Source organism: Chiloscyllium plagiosum, unplaced genomic scaffold, assembly GCF_037043375.1.
Source record: "Chiloscyllium plagiosum isolate Xiang-an unplaced genomic scaffold, Cpla_swu_hap1 HiC_scaffold_25, whole genome shotgun sequence".
NCBI lineage: Eukaryota > Metazoa > Chordata > Chondrichthyes > Orectolobiformes > Hemiscylliidae > Chiloscyllium > Chiloscyllium plagiosum.
The window spans coordinates 59,400,824-59,417,041 of record NW_028270163.1 but is presented as its reverse complement, the minus strand read 5'-3'; the positions used below and the strand labels follow the sequence as shown (position 1 = coordinate 59,417,041).

The following is a 16,218-nucleotide window of genomic DNA, read 5'->3' as shown; positions in this document are numbered from 1 at the left end:
AAATCAACAAGGTCCCTCTATCATGAATACTGAAGCAAAAATCTCAATTAGGCCCTCCCTACCTCTTCAAACTCCAGGCACAAGTTCCCTCCACTATTCCTGATCAGCATTCCCTCTCCGTGGTCATTTTCTTATTCCTCACATACGTTTACAATGTTTTTGGGTTTTGCCTAATTATACCTGCCAAGGTTTTTCCGTGTTTCCTCCTAGCTCTCCTCAGTCCATTTTTGGGTTCTTTCTTAGCTACCCTGTAATCCTTTAAAACTGTGGCAGATCCTTGCCGCCTCAAGCTTAAGTAAGCTTTCTTCTTTCCCTTGACGCAAAGCTCCTCTGCTCTTGTCATGCAAGGCTCCTTCACCTTACCATTCCTTGCCTGTCTCAGTGGGACAAAGTTATTGAACACTCGCAGTGCTCCTTAAACAGCTTGTTTAGTAAAACCTAAACTTTTGTTTTTGCTTATAATAAAAGCTGTTTATGTAACTTGTCATGCTTGCAATTGCATTCTGAGATCATGAAAAGAGTGAAGTAAATAGAAGCAGGATGTTACGACATTGAGTTCTATTGGAAATATGGACCTATTCCTACACTTTGACAATGACTATGGATCAAAGTTGCATTCAAGTCTCAGCTGTGGGCAATACTTCAGCCTCCGAGGATGAATCTGAATCTTCTTTTGTGTGCAATTCTTTTTTTGAGTTATTGACTGATATAAAATTAAAACTGAAATGTTAATCTTCGTTGCATCAGCCAGTATCTGAAAAGAGAGAAAGAAGATCATGTTTGGTGTATTCCCAAATGTGGTTATAATTGTCCTTAGGTACATGTTATCTTAGGAATCTAGGAATAACTTCTGGGGATCAATGGTAACCAGAAACTAAACTAGTTCAATCTTCACAACAATACAGAGTAATGACAGATATAAATGATGTTTTCTTTTCTCAATCCACTGTGTACCATGCTGTGGTCAGGAGTGTGCTGGACTCCTTAAGACTTGCTTGGGAGCTCCGTTTAGGGACAGTAACCTGCTCGATTGGTCTCCAAGACTTTGAGCAGAATGTCCTCCAGCATTAGCTCAGGGTGGCTGCAATTCATTTGCCTTGAGTTTACAGGATAGGGACAAGTCAACAATTCTATTGACCTACAATTCAGCCTTGCAAACTCAAATTTTAACCAAGTAAAGTGCTGCAAATTCATGGCAGTTTTCTAATGTCTGAATTGCACACCACCCTGACTTTGACATATCAGAGTATTCTGAATTAGTCCCTGAGTTTAAAATTGTGGGAGCAGGATTAGCACAATGACTGTGGCAATTCTGAGGTGGCTGACCACTACTCCAGGGATGGGTAATGTGTGCAGTTTTGTGTTCTCTACATCCTAAGAATGAATAGGCAGAGAAAAGTGAAATATGGGCCATATGCAAGTCTGTGCTGTGCTGTTATGCTCTATGGGGAGGTGATGGCCCAGTGAGCTGAACGTTTAATCAGGAAACCCAGATAATTTTCTGGGAACTCGGGTTCAAATCCTGCCATGGAAGATGGTGGAATTTGAATTCAATTTGGGGGAAAAAAGAATCTGGAATTACGAGCCTAATGATGAGCATGAAATCATTGTCAATTGTTGGAAAATCCCATCTGGTTCACTGTTGTCCTTCAGGTAGGGAAACTGCCATTTTTACCTGGTCTGACCTACATGTAACACCAAACTCACTTTGGTTGACTCTTGACTGACCTCTGGGCAATCAGGGATTGGTAATGAATGCTGGTCTATCTAGCAATGCCCTTGACCCAAAATTGAATTTAAAAACAAGTTAAATGCCATTGGACAATTGTCTCTCTTCCTCCTTTTTCACAAATGCACATTTTTTTAAAAAAACCTTGAATCATGTTTGGTAAGCTGATAGTGGTTAGCTTGAGCTCGTTGTGAAAGCCTTTGTGATGTCCTTCACCACAGGCAACAGTTCTCCTTGTTCTCAGCTTCAAATAAAATCTACTGTTTGACTTTGTGATTGAGCTGGAGGCTGTGGCTCTGGCAGTGCTGTTGGTGTATATCTTTAAATCACTTCCACCATGTGATCTGGCCTTTCCTGGGGAAAGTGGAGGGAAATTAATGGAAGAAGCTGCTGCAAGTACTTGGCAAGGCAGACAACACTTATAGAGTCATAGAGATGGACAGCATGGAAAAAGACCCTTCAGTCCAACCCGTCCATGCTGATCACATATCCCAACCCAATCTAGTCCCACCTGCCAGCACCCGGCCCATATCCCTCCAAACCCTTCCTATTCACATACCCATCCAAATGCCTCTTAAATGTTGCAATTGTACCAGCCTCCACCACATCCTCTGGCAGCTCATTCCATACACATACCATCCTCTGTGCAAAAAAGTTGCCCCTTGGGTCTCTTTTATACCTTTCCCCTCTCACCCTAAACCTATGCCCTCTAGTTCTGGTCTCCCCAATCCCAGGGAAAAGACTTTGTCTATTTACCCTATCCATGCCCCTCATAATTTTGTAAATCTCTAAGGTCACCCCTCAGCCTCTGACGCTCCAGGGAAAACAGCCCTTGTGAAAATTTAATGTTTCAGGTTGATGACCTTTTGTTGTCTAAACTGCTGACCACCCAACTTGGTCTTTTGGTGATATCTTCAGGTGTTTGTCCCTCTTCCCTTTAAATTTGCTAGCTCCACCCCTATCAATAACACACAATTATTGACCCCATCTTTATCTGTAAACATCATCCCACCTCTAACCTCCCTCACTCTCAAGTCTTGTAAAGTGTTTTCTAAAGCGGTTTCTGTCTTTACTGAAGCTGTGTGTTCAAATACCTTCACTTAGAATTCTATTCCTCCCACCATAAAATACATTTCTCACAGTTAAAAATGACAACTTGTGACTGTGGCAAAGAAACACAACTTTTTTTTTGTCCTCCTTAACCCATGGAGCATGCTAAACCCCCATGACCCACCGACAGCCCCCATCCACCCATTTAAAAGCATCATTCTTGACTAGCTGAGGGTGGAGGACTGGTGCTCTGGCAGTGCAGGGGAACTGATGATGGCTTCTCTTACTCCTTTGGCATCATTGTCTGTGACCATCAATATGGTATCGGTGAACCCCTGCACCCCCCCCCACACACCCCCAACCACCACCACTGTCCTATAGTCTCATTTACGTGTTTTTGCATGCACTCTGATGAGCCCCACTTCTTTCTGGGGCTCCTTATCTCACATCCAGTACTGGCTGAGCAAAAGATAAATATTGGGCAAAAACTGTTGTTTGGTTCCTCTGCACACTGCCAACTTCAACTCTTTTCCTGGCAACTTTGAGAATAAACCAGACTGTGCAGTCTTTGTCATGTTTGACTCTGCAATGAGCTTCCTACCATGTATCTCTGCCATTATTAAGACCATTTGCTTTCTCATTTATAACTTCACTTGTCACAGGTCATCTGCTACACCTTCAATAGTGTTTATTCCTGTGACCTTTGAGTTTTCCAAGAATTAGGTGGGGGAGTAGTCATATTCTCATTGTGCTGGTAATTTGCAATCGCAGGTTAAGGCTATGTGGACATGGGTTTGAATACCACCGTGGACATTAGGTGAAAAGTCAAGCTAAGAAAATGTAGAATTGTTGATTAAGCAATCTGGTTCACTGTGCTTCAGGAAAGGAAATTTTCTGACCTTATCTGCTGTGGTCTACCAGTGACTTTTGACTGCCCTATGCCCCTCTAATCTGTTTGAATCAGTTCAAGGAAATTAGGAATGGGCAAAAGATGAGCAATGATGAGCAATAATGGAAGATGGTCTCTCTCATCTAAATTTGAGGCCATCCAAAACTCTGCTGTCTTGTTTGCCTACATGTCTTGATTTAAAATTCTCATTGTTTTCAAATGCCTCCATAGCCTGACCCTTCCTAATCTCTAATCTCCTTCAACCCCACAACCATGTGGAATATCTGTGCCTGTGTAATTCTAGGTTCTGAACATCCTCAGTTTTAATCGCTTCACCATTGATTGCTATGCTTTTGCCTGATCTCTAATGTCTGGAATTTGCACTCTGTGTCTACTTCACTGTCCTCCTTTAAGGCCTTCTCCGGTAATCTGATCGAATACCTCCATGTCTTTGCTTCTGTAATATGCATCAAAAGTGCCTAGGGACATTTTCTTCTGTCACAGGAACTAGAAATTGAAGTACAAGTTGTTGCCAGATCTGCTGAGGTTTGAGGGCGACATGTCATTTTTTCAGCAAATTTGCTGCAGGTTAGCATTCTTGGATCCTGGGAACAGGCCACTCACTGTTATGGTTTCCATGAAAGACTAGCGGCCTCATTTCATACTTCATACTATCCTGTCAAATATAGTTCTTCAAAATTTCAGAGCTTGAAAATAGGTGACCCTGAGAATTGAGGAAGAAATGTAATGGCCCACAATCTACTGTCTTTTAATAAAATAGACAAAGTACCACATTTACTTTTGTAAATCAATATTTTAAGGATAGATGTGATATGATTTCTCCTCCCTTAGAGTTAGTTTAAAATTTGTTAAATGTTGGGAGAAATTTGTGGCCAAGGCCGATAGCTATAGTGGAGTTATATCAATTTCTGTATCTTTGCATCTCTTGATCAATAGCTTGATGGCCAAGTGATGTTTTGAGTACTGTAAACCTGGTTTGAAGATTATTACTGTGCACAGGCAGTGAACAGGTTGGAGAGGAAGAGTGACTCTTAGTGAGCATTTTGTGCATGCCCTGGTTCTTCTGCTGACTGTTCAGTCTGTGTAGTCTTACTGATATTGTCCAGTTATTTTGTGCCACTGAGCAGGTTATCCCTTGTGTTGCAGTGGCCTATCTTTTTAAAAGAAAATTCAGTGAGATGGTTTCTCGCTTATGATTTTGTAGTGAATTCTGGAACTGAGTGGAAGGGAGGTTTCTTTATCAGGTGCTCACTAACCTATTATCTGATGAATCCAAAGTTTTCAATGCCTGTATTAGACATTTAGTATGTGGACATTTTTGGGGCAAATAATTGCTTTTGTATGATTTTGCACTGAAATGCTGCTGTGTTTCTACAGTGTCTGACAGCTCGGAGATTAATGATAGAGCTGAAGGAACCTGAAGTTCTTCTTTTTCTGCAGAAGTGTGTAACTTGCACTACTTTGCCTTCTGCTTTTTTATTTATGTTCCCTAATGCCTTATTCAGGCATGTGATTTGAGTCTGACTGTGGAATTTACCACAAGGTGTTTTTTTTTTCTTTGGGGGAATTGTTTGGAGGTGTGAGCACCACTTAAGTGAATATAGAGGGCAGTTTGAGCTCAGGTCAGCTGAAAGCTTTTATTTTCAACCAGGCTGACTTGAACTCCCTTGTGACTTTACTCAGAGGCCTTTGAATCAGGAATTTTCGCTGGATACTTGCTTCGTAGCGCAGTGTGCAATTTACTCATAAAAATTCAGACCGGTTCAATTTGAGACAATAAAAAATAAAGAATTAAAAATGGTCAATGAGTTCTCACTAATGTTTTAATAGAATCATAGTCAGTCAGCATGGATACAGACACTTCAGTCCAACTCATCCAAGTTCCCCAAACTAAACTAGCCCCATTTACCTGCATTTTTGCTCATATCCCTCTAAACCTTTCCTATTCGTGTACCTGTCCAAACGGATTTTAAATGTTGTAACTCTCTCCATCTATTACTTCCTGTGACAGTTCATTCCACACACTCACCATCTCTGTGAGCCAGTCCACTGCATTAACTTTGTAGACCTTGGGTACCTTGCCTAGTTCATAAATGCATATATGTTTGACCATCTTTGTTCATATCCTAATTCTATCAGCCTGATTAATTGTAGTCTCTCATATGTCTCAGAGTATCTTAATCCTGCACTTTTCAAGACAGTACAATTCAACATGACTTCTTTCCCCAGGGTCCAGCCCATTTATAATTGGCCATGTGCAGGTGTATCCAAGGTAAAACTTGAAAATGGTTAAGTAATTGACTGACTGAAAGAGAGGAATCAGATTCTGATATTAATAGTATTAATGTGGGTCTGGACAACGTATTGAGTGATATGATTCAGAAATCTCTCCTGGGGGCTCCGGATATTGATTTGAAAGCACAGTTTTGCAGATGATCCCAAACAAAGGCAGTGTGGCAATTTTTTTTAGCATACAGGTTCCATTTGTCCTCCAGTGTAGGTCATGCTGTGTTTGTTGACTATTTGAAGGATATTGTGGGATTGGGAGATAAGGTAGGAGTGACCGCGTTACTTGTCCTGAAAAACAGGCCAGTGTTTACAAGGACCAGTTTTGATGCTTATTCTGTTTTCCCTTGGTGAACAACTGCAAATTACTAGCTGAATGCAAAAGTGGATTCTGGTCCATGGGGCACTGGCTCCTGTACTGGAGAATATGGGAGCAATTCCAAATGGGCAGTTCCTACATAAACCATGCTAGGGCTGATGTTCTAGCCAACCACACACCTAGGGATATAAAGAGGATTTTAAATTGAATAGTGGGGATAAGTATCAGATTTGGGAAGATGTGGTAATTGAAATGGCCAAAGAGATACGGTATTAAAAATGATCAACTGTTATAGGATGAGTCAACCAACAGGTAAGACTGACATTTATGAAGAGAGTAAACAGATTAAAACTAAAGGCTCTATCTGAATGCACGTTACGCTTGAAGCAAAATCGGTAAACTGAGAATGCACATCGAAATGGATAGGTATATACTGATTGTGTTAGAGATGTGACTGCAGGATGATGAGGATTAGAACCGGAGTCTTGAAGGGCACAGGACATTGAAAATGAACAGGAGATGGGGAAAAGGTGGAAGGTTGGCTTTGTCAATTAGTAATGGTATTGGCATATTTGTGACGGATGATCAGAGTTCAAGAACCAGATTGGATAGAAATTATAAACAGGGTTAAATCACTGAGTGTTCCTTTGTTAGGAAGGCTATCGGTGGTTGATAACCTGTGGGTCGCCATGCCTCAGGCAAGGTGAGAAATTGAGAAGGCAAGTCCTTCATGGTAGTCTAAATTGGTGTAGGAGTTGATATGTTGACTTAAAAAAAATCCAAGGAATGTGTCTACCAGTTATAGTTAATTCCAAAATTAAGGAGAAAGCATATAAACATACAAAGACAGGTGGCATGTCAAATGATTGTTTTTGGATAAAATATTTTAAAAAAAAAACATTGAGGGGAAAGATTTAGAGAGAGACAGGTAGCCAGAAATAGAGGGATAGTAAGAAATGTTAGAAATGTTTGAAGATGGGCAGAATTAACACAAGGAGCAAATGACAAAGTTCTGAAGAAGGGTCATTAGATCCAAAATGTTAACTTCACTTTCTCTCCATAGATGCTGTGACACCTGCTGAGTATTTCCAGCAATTTTAGTTTTTGTAACAAAGTAAACGTTGGTTTATAGAAAATGAGACTGAAGAATTGATAGCAAAAAATAAGAAACTGGCAGATAAAAAGAACAGGCATTTTGCATCTGACTTCACCTGGAGGCTGCAAGTTATGTACCAGATGCAACAATAAGTAAAGAAATGGAAGGGTGAGAGACATTGTGGAAAACTGGAAGTGGCAATTAGTAAGTTGTTAGAACTGCGGACTGAAAAATGTCTGGGTTCTCATGGACTTGTTCCTCTAACTTCAAAAAAAGACTGCTGAGAAAGTTAATGCATTGGCTTTAATTTTCCAAATCTCCCTAATTTAGACAGTCCCATTAAATTGTAACAAAGCAAAAAGAGAGGGAACAGAAAAGAAACTGCAGACCAGTTATTATAACATCTGATTTTTTTATAGCAGAGCCAGAGAATAAGTCAAGACCGAGTCAATCTGCTTTTATGAGGGGGAAGTTGTGTTTGATCAGTTTGTTGGAATTTTTTGATCATGTAATGTATACTCTAGATAAAAAGGAATTAGTAGATGTACAGCATTTAAATTTTCAGAAGGCATTTTGATAGGTGAAATTAAAATTCAAGATTGGATCAAAGATTGGCTGGTTAACAGGAAGGAGACAGTGGGTATAAACGAATCCTTTTCACATTGGCAAGATATAACAAGTGGTATGCTAGAGTGAACTCTGCTGGGGCTCAACTGTTAATGATTTATTTAAATGATCAGAAAAAGAAAGTAAGGTATGTTTACCATTTTCCTGATGACATCAAGATAGGTGGGAAAGTAAGTTGTGAAGATGGCACAAGGATGTTAGAAAAGAAATTTCATAAGCTGAATGGGTGGGCAAAACTGTGCCAAATGGAGTATAATATGGGAAAATGTGACATTGCCTGTTTTGGCAAAAAAGTGGCATATTATCAAAATGATAAAATGCAGAGGGGTATTTGTGTTCTTGTACATGAATTACTAAAGATTAATTTGCAGTTACATTTAAGTAATTACAAAAGCTGATCGAATTTTATCATTGTGTGAATAAGTTCAATTAAACAGGGTATTGTGAGACAATCTTGAGTATTGTGCACAGTCTGGTCTCTTTTTTTTGAGAAGAGATGTAAATGCATGAAACTGATAGTTGAAATCGGCAGGTTATATAATGAGAAATGGTTTCTGTACTAGGCTGAACTTCACTGGGGTTTAGAGGAGTGGCATTTTCACTTGATTGAAACAAAATCCTGAGGTTTTTTTAACAGGATAGATGTGGTGAAGATATTTCCTTTGGGAGAATTTAGAACTATGGGTTGTCCCTTTAAAATTGAGGTGAATTTCTGAGCTTGGTAGATGCTTGTGAAGCAAGTGGACGAAAATTTACTGGTGATGGGCAGGAGTATGGATTTGAAGTTACAGTGAGACCAGCCACGGATTAGTTGAATGGCAGAGCAGGTTTGGAGCTAAATGGCCAACTGCTCATAATTTGTTCATACAATATCATTTCCTGGGTTGCTGGTCCAGTGCCAGCGAGTACAGTTTCACACTGCTTCATTCAGCTTTAGTCATTTGTTTTAATTCTCTGTACAGATTGGTAGCATTGATATGGGGCAGTAAGTACTTGTTTGTGACGTTATTTGGAACCTGTCACATTAGGCAGTGATATCCTTCAGTGAGCAGATCTTGTGGGAGCTAAGTAAACACACTGTAATCACAACCTGTTGTAATATTGGAGATTTGTTTCCGTGTGCATGTTCAAAGGCTGTGAAGTTTAAACCTTTGACTCACTTTGGTTCAGGTTCTGGGTGTTGTGATATTGAGCCATGAAACTAATTGGGTGGCAAGTTCATACTGCATGAGCTCATTGTGGGTGTGGCTGTTACCATTGATTTTCGGCGATGAAAAATTATCTACTATTTAATTGCTGTCTGTTGACCACTGTGAAATGTTTTGAATTTCATGACAGCGTGCACCAGGCACGATAGAAGCTATCTCCGGGTAACTTGTATGTTCTCATGGAGCATTGGTGTGTGGGGTGGAATGGTATGTGGTAGAATTTCACATGGTCAAGGGAAACTTTGTTGATAAGAATCCAAGTCAGAGGTCCCTGCTCAGGGACACTGTCTGTATTCTGCATGTAGTTCTGGTAGCCAAAACACAAGGTAACATTTGCAACCTTGAAGTTGCAGAGAAGAACTTCAAGGTGGACAGCACCCCAGGTGAACAGAACAAGTAGAAAAGGGGTAAGTGGTCACCAGGCAGAGTGGAGGGAATGAGGTAGTGCAGGAGACTCTGGGCATCCCCTTCCATGACAGACCATTTCAGATAATGTAAAGGGTGACACTTCTTGATTTATAGTAGTAGGACCTGGGTCCATGACATAACTGCTGCTTCTTCTATGCACAAGTGGTGGAACAAAAATGGCAGAGACAGTAAGATGGGATTCATTAGTAAGGGCAACAGACAGCATTTATGTGGTGGTAAAAGAAACTCCAGGATGGTATGTTGCCTCCTAGGCTCAAGGATGTGTTGGCAAGTCATTCTGAAGGGGCATGGTGAATAGCCGGTGGTCATGATGTGTATCAATAATGTATCTTATAAGGCCTCACTCCTTATTTAAACCTATGATGTTGTCTGACTTCTGAAGTCACTTCACCTGATGAAGGAGCAGCACTCCGAAAGCTTGTGATTTCAAAAAAACCTGTTGGACTATAATCTGGTGTCATGTGATTTCTTATTTAAACCTAACAAAAGAGACTTGGATTATTACTTGGACGCCGTTTGGGAGGGTTTCACTGAGAATGGCAAAATGATGGAACCTAAATAGAAAGACAGGGGGAAACCAAGGGGCAGTGGATAGGCAAGAGCTATTAATTGAGGATCACAGCATGATTTAAAACAATTTTTCCTTGCTATCTGTTCCACAAACAAAACCAGAAAGATGCTTGATAGAAGAAATTATGGATAATATTAGATCCAAAGAGGAGACATAAAACTGCCAGAAAAAGCACCAAGCCTGAGGACAGGACACATTTTAGAATTTGGCAAATGAGGACAAAAATACTGATTTTTTTTTTTAAAGAGGAGAAAACTTGCAAGGAACATTATAAACTTTCGCGGTCAGTTTTTAAAAAAAAAAAGTGACAAAAAAATTAAAGACAAATGTAGGTCCCTTACAGTCAGAAATGAGGGAAATTATGATGGGGAACGAAGACATGTCAGAGGAATTGAACATAAACTTTCTTCTGCTTTCACACAAGAAAGGAAGCAAGGATGAATTGAAGAAAATCACTTAGTTTTTAAAAAAAAGTGCTTGATGGAAATCAATGGGGTTGAAGGTTGTATACGTGTAGACAAACAGTGTGAAGCAGATGCAGTACAACATGGTTAAATGTGCAGATATGTATTTCAGTGTGAAAAACGGAAAAGCAGTGTATTATTTAAATGGTACTAAATTGGGAAATGGGATACACCAAGAAATCTGGGTGTTCTTTGACACCAGTCAATAAAAGTAAATCAGTGGGAACAGCAAGAAATTAGGCAAATGTATATTGGCCTTAAATGCCAGAGTAAGGGATGCAAAAGTAGGAATGCCTTACGATAATTATATAAAAGAGAGTGAGGACAGTAAATGCAGGAGATCAGATTCGAGTGTGTGGTGCTGGAAAAGCACAGCCAGAGGGACTGCAGCAGAAGTTCATTTGGTTGGTTTAGGGATGGCATGGTTATTCTATGTCGAGAGATTGTTTTGACTGGGCCTGCATTCATGAAAGTTTAGTAGAACAAGATTGAAATATGTAAAAGTTTTAACCTAATTATGGTATACTATCTGCCCTGGTTGCCAAGTCTAGAATGAGGGGTCACAGTTTCAGGATACAGGTCAAACTGTTGTTTTAGGTTGCAATGAAGAAAGATATCTCCATTGAGGATGGTAAACCTGTGGAATGTGCCATCACAGAAGACTCTGGAGGCTGGCTTGCTGAGTGTGTTCAAGTGACAAATGAAATGGGCATAGTTTGACTTGTAATGTCAGTTTATGCAGATTAATGATCCCAGAAAAATTAGTGATGAGATTATGCATTTTTAAGGTGGATGTGTATGTGGGCGTTGTTTCATTTAGCTCTGCTTTTGTTCAGTAGTTTCTCAATTTTAAATTAATGGCAGTTTGGGAAGCCTTAAGGTGTTTGTACGTTTTAGTATCTTAAGGTGACCAGCTGTTTTTTGTTTTTTTTTGCTATGATTTAATCAAGGTGTCCTGCAAATAAGATGCTTTTCAACATGATGAACAAACATCACAGGAATTAACTGCCTTTTATTACCCTTGTTCACACTAGATACCAGCCGAGGTTCAGGGCTGCCACTTTCCTACTGTGCTGCACTGAGGGAAGAGAAATGGAAGATTTGAACACTCCTTGTGCACCCAGCATCCTTCAAATGTTGATCTCAGTGACATTGTGGAGTTGGGAAGCAAGTCATTCAGTCTTGATAAATAAACTCCCAAACAAAATGTACAAAAAATGCCATCAACTATGGCGCCTGTGTAAAAATGTTTGTAATTTCTTTACAGACTGAGCACTCTCCACGGTCAGAAAGAAAGAGGAGGGACTCGTTTGGAATGTTTGACGGTTATGACAGTTGCAGTGAGGATAGCAGCAGCAGTTCGAGCTCTGATGAGAGTGAAGAGGAAGTTACCTCAATACCAGCTAGTCTCCCACTTATCAAAACCAATGGACAAGTGTACACTTACCCTGATGGCAAATCTGGAATGGGTCAGTATGTGGCTTTGTTCTTCACGACAGTTAATCATTCGATTCATCTATATTGACATGGGACAGCAATATTCTCTTGTTATCCTACCTGAAGACATCTTGGTGGATAGAGTTTTCAAAGTACCACCAAAGTTGTGATTGATCTCAGTCCATTTCATTTGTGTGAAATTTTCCACGTGTCTGTTCAAGATGTGTACTAGGCAAAATTAGCCAAACGTATTCAACAAAAATCGTCTGTTTTTAAATTTCAGAGAGCTGTGAACCAGTTCGATTGCCCTTAGGTGCTTTGAGCATGCCACTAGTTTGACACACAAGTAAATTAAGAAAAAAGATAGACAAGCATCGCAGGAATTGGGTGACTTAGAATCCTATGAGTGCAAGGATGAAGAGACTTGAACAGTTTGTTCTAACAAGTGGAAGTAGAGTTTCAACTCCATTGTCCTTCCATAAATGTGTTCCGCACTCTCTCTAGCACACTGACCTCATTTAAGAGCAAGAAGGTTGTGTTGAATTTGTTTAAGACACAAGTTCAACCTCAGCTGGAGTGCTGTGTACAGTTCTGTGCACAGTATTCCAGCCGAGATCGAACTTGTGTCTTAAACAAGTTCAGCACAACCTCCTTGCCCTTAAATTCTGTGCCCCTGTTAAAAATAAAGACTAGGATTCTGTATGTTTTATTAACTACTTGCTCAACCTGTCTTGACATCTTCAATGATTTATGCATTCTCTCTGCTATTTGGGGTAGCACTTATTGAAGAGAGAACTTTTTTAGGGTCTTTAATGATCCAAGTATATTACCTCTGCTGTCCCTGGCCCATGATCATCTAGAAGGACATGGACAGCAGATACAGCAGAGTACCACCCCCTGTATCACTGTACCTTCACTGTCGTTGGATCAAAATCCTGAAATTCGCTTCCTAAGTTCAAAAAGGTGGCTCGCCACCACCACCTCAGAGCACCTAGGCATGGGCAATAAATGCAGGCCAGCCAGCGATGTCCATGAACCACAAATTAATATTTTTAAAAAACCTTGCCCTTCTCTCCATTGACCTTTTTTATCTGCTGCCTTTCTGTCTGATCCATCAGTTTTTAAGAGTTTTAATTTTCTGACTTGCAGTTGATAATGTTTTCAAGTTTTGTATTGTTGTAAACTTGGAAATTGTTCCCTGCTAATCAAGATTGAAATCATAACCTCAGGAAAAGTGGGGGTTCAAAAACCAACCAATAGGAGCCCTCCAAACTTTTCAGCCCAAAAAGCCATCCATTGACGATTGCTCTCTGTACGGTCCTTCAGCCAAATATCCATGTCAGACTGACCAGTTCATTCCATGAGCTTTATCTTATTGCAAACTTGTTGTGTGACACGGTATCAAATGCCTATGTAATTTCCACTTGTTGATTAGTACCCTTAGATGCATCTCATCCAATCCTGATCTTTGTATTGGCAACCTATTCAGTACAGCACAGTGGCTCAGTGGTTAGCACTGATGCCTCAGAGTGCCAGGGACCCAGGTTTGAATCCAGCCTGTAGTGACTGTCTGTCGGTGTGAAGTTTGTACCTTCTCCCCTCGTCTGCGTGGGTTTCCTCGAGGTGCTTTTGAACTCTTGCTGAGATCCGAAGTATGTAGTTCTCTGCATGGATACATAGGAGGGTTGAAAGGTAAATGCAACAGTGAATTGATGGTTTAAGAACATTGGTTTCAAAGGAGTTGTGAGCAATATCTTGGCAGCTCATTTCAAATTATGGAGTTTATTAGAATTTGTTACTGGTGAGAAAAAAAATGGGTTTGTAGTTAATTCCAAATCACAACTGCACTTTACTTTGTGCTTTTTAACCTATCCAGGCTTGACTCTTAAACTGAGGAAGGTTTGAAGTTCTTCCAATTTTCTGATGCTGGATCACTTCAGTTTCTAATTGTTTATGAAAAATGATCTGTGATGTATTCACCATTAAGTGATGAAGTAGTGACTGATTGACTTGCTGCAGTTTCTTGTCATTGCTTTTGATTGTTCTCTGGTTCTGTGCTGTCTCCATTAGCCACCTGTGAGATGTGTGGAATGGTTGGTGTGAGAGATGCTTTTTATTCCAAGACAAAACGATTCTGCAGTGTTTCGTGCTCCAGAAGCTACTCATCAAACTCGAAAAAAGCCAGCATTTTAGCCAGACTTCAGGTACTACTTGAGTCTTTTCCCAATGGTATTCATGAACTGTAGCTAGAATTGCTGTTCTTGTCGCTGAAGATGTCATACTAATTTTAATTTAAAATGGCACGCACCTGTTTAACAAATTTCTCTTCTTACAAAGTGATGTTTTGTTTGCACTTTAAATACAGTGAGAATCTTTAAATAGTCATAACTTTGCACATGGTGTGTTTTACAGATTCAGTTTATTGATTTCTGTGTAATGTTTAGAATCACGTCTTTCACATGTGGTGCAGCTACTCAACTCAAGTACCCCCTCTCTCTCTCTCGCGCGCGCCCCCCTCTCTCGCGTGCGCGCGCGCCCCCCTCTCTCGCGTGCGCGCGCGCCCCCTCTCTCTCTCGCGCGCGCGCGCGCCCCCCTCTCTCTCTCGCGCGCGCGCCCCCCTCTCTCTCTCGCGCGCGCCCCCCCCCTCTCTCTCTCGCGCGCGCCCCCCCCCTCTCTCTCTCGCGCGCGCGCCCCCCTCTCTCTCTCGCGCGCGCGCGCCCCCCCTCTCTCTCGCGCGCGCGCGCCCCCCCTCTCTCTCTATCGCGCGCGCGCCCCCCCCCCTCTCTCGCGCGCGCGCCCCCCCTCTCTCTCTCTCTCTCGCGCACGCGCGCCCCCCCCCTTTCGCGCGCGCGCGCCCCCCCCTCTCTCTCTCTCTCTCTCTCTCTCGCCGCGCGCGCGCGCCCCCCTCTCTCTCGCGCGCGCGCGCGCCCCCCTCTCTCTCGCGCGCGCGCGCCCCCCCTCTCTCTGTAGCGCGCGTGCGCGCCCCCCCTCTTTCTGTAGCGCGCGCGCGCGCGCCCCCCCTCTCTCTGTAGCGCGCGCGCGCCCCCCCCTCTCTCTGTAGCGCGCGCCCCCCCTCTCTCTGTAGCGCGCGCGCGCCCCCCCTCTCTCTGTAGCGCGCGCGCGCGCGCCCCCCCTCTCTCTGTAGCGCGCTGCGCGCGCCCCCCCTCTCTCTGTAGCGCGCGCGCGCGCCCCCCCTCTCTCTGTAGCGCGCGCGCGCGCCCCCCCTCTCTCTGTAGCGCGCGCGCGCGCGCCCCCCTCTCTCTGTAGCGCGCGCGCGCCCCCCTCTCTCTGTAGCGCGCGCGCCCCTCTCTCTCTGTAGCGCGCCCCCTCTCTCTCTGTAGCGCGCGCGCCCCCTCTCTCTGTAGCGCGCGCCCCCTCTCTCTCTGTAGCGCGCGCGCCCCCTCTCTCTCTGTAGCGCGCGCGCCCCCTCTCTCTCTCTGTAGCGCGCGCCCCCCCTCTCTCTCTGTAGCGCGCCCCCCCTCTCTCTCTGTAGCGCGCGCGCCCCTCTCTCTCTCTAGCGCGCGCGCCCCCTCTCTCTCTCTCTAGCGCGCGCGCCCCCTCTCTCTCTCTCTAGCGCGCGCGCGCCCCCTCTCTCTCTCTCTAGCGCGCGCGCGCCCCCTCTCTCTCTCTCTAGCGCGCGCGCGCCCCCTCTCTCTCTCTCTAGCGCGCGCGCGCCCCCTCTCTCTCTCTCTAGCGCGCGCGCGCCCCCTCTCTCTCTCTCTAGCGCGCGCGCGCCCCCTCTCTCTCTCTCTAGCGCGCGCGCGCCCCCTCTCTCTCTCTCTAGCGCGCGCGCGCCCCCTCTCTCTCTCTCTAGCGGGCGCGCGCCCCCTCTCTCTCTCTCTAGCGGCGCGCGCCCCCCTCTCTCTCTCTCTAGCGGGCGCGCGCCCCCTCTCTCTCTCTCTAGCGGGCGCGCCCCCTCTCTCTCTCTCTAGCGGGCGCGCCCCCTCTCTCTCTCTCTAGCGGGCGCGCCCCCTCTCTCTCTCTCTAGCGGCGCGCCCCCTCTCTCTCTCTCTAGCGGGCGCGCCCCCTCTCTCTCTCTCTAGCACGCGCGCCCCCCTCTCTCTCTCTCTCTCTCTAGCGTGCGCCCCCTCT

At 43.6% G+C, this 16,218-nt stretch overlaps 1 protein-coding gene across 2 annotated transcripts in view; it reads left to right on the top strand.

Moving 5' to 3' along the window:
* The window catches only part of mbtd1 (mbt domain containing 1), a 73,829-nt gene that overhangs the window by 4,554 nt on the left and 53,057 nt on the right, over window positions 1–16,218 (top strand). For both annotated transcript variants that reach the window (XM_088000775.1, XM_043715171.2), the window contains exons 2-3: window positions 11,957–12,158; window positions 14,197–14,330. In XM_088000775.1, coding sequence (XP_087856901.1) covers window positions 11,957–12,158; window positions 14,197–14,330 — 336 coding nt within the window. The remainder of the gene's footprint in view (window positions 1–11,956; window positions 12,159–14,196; window positions 14,331–16,218) is intronic.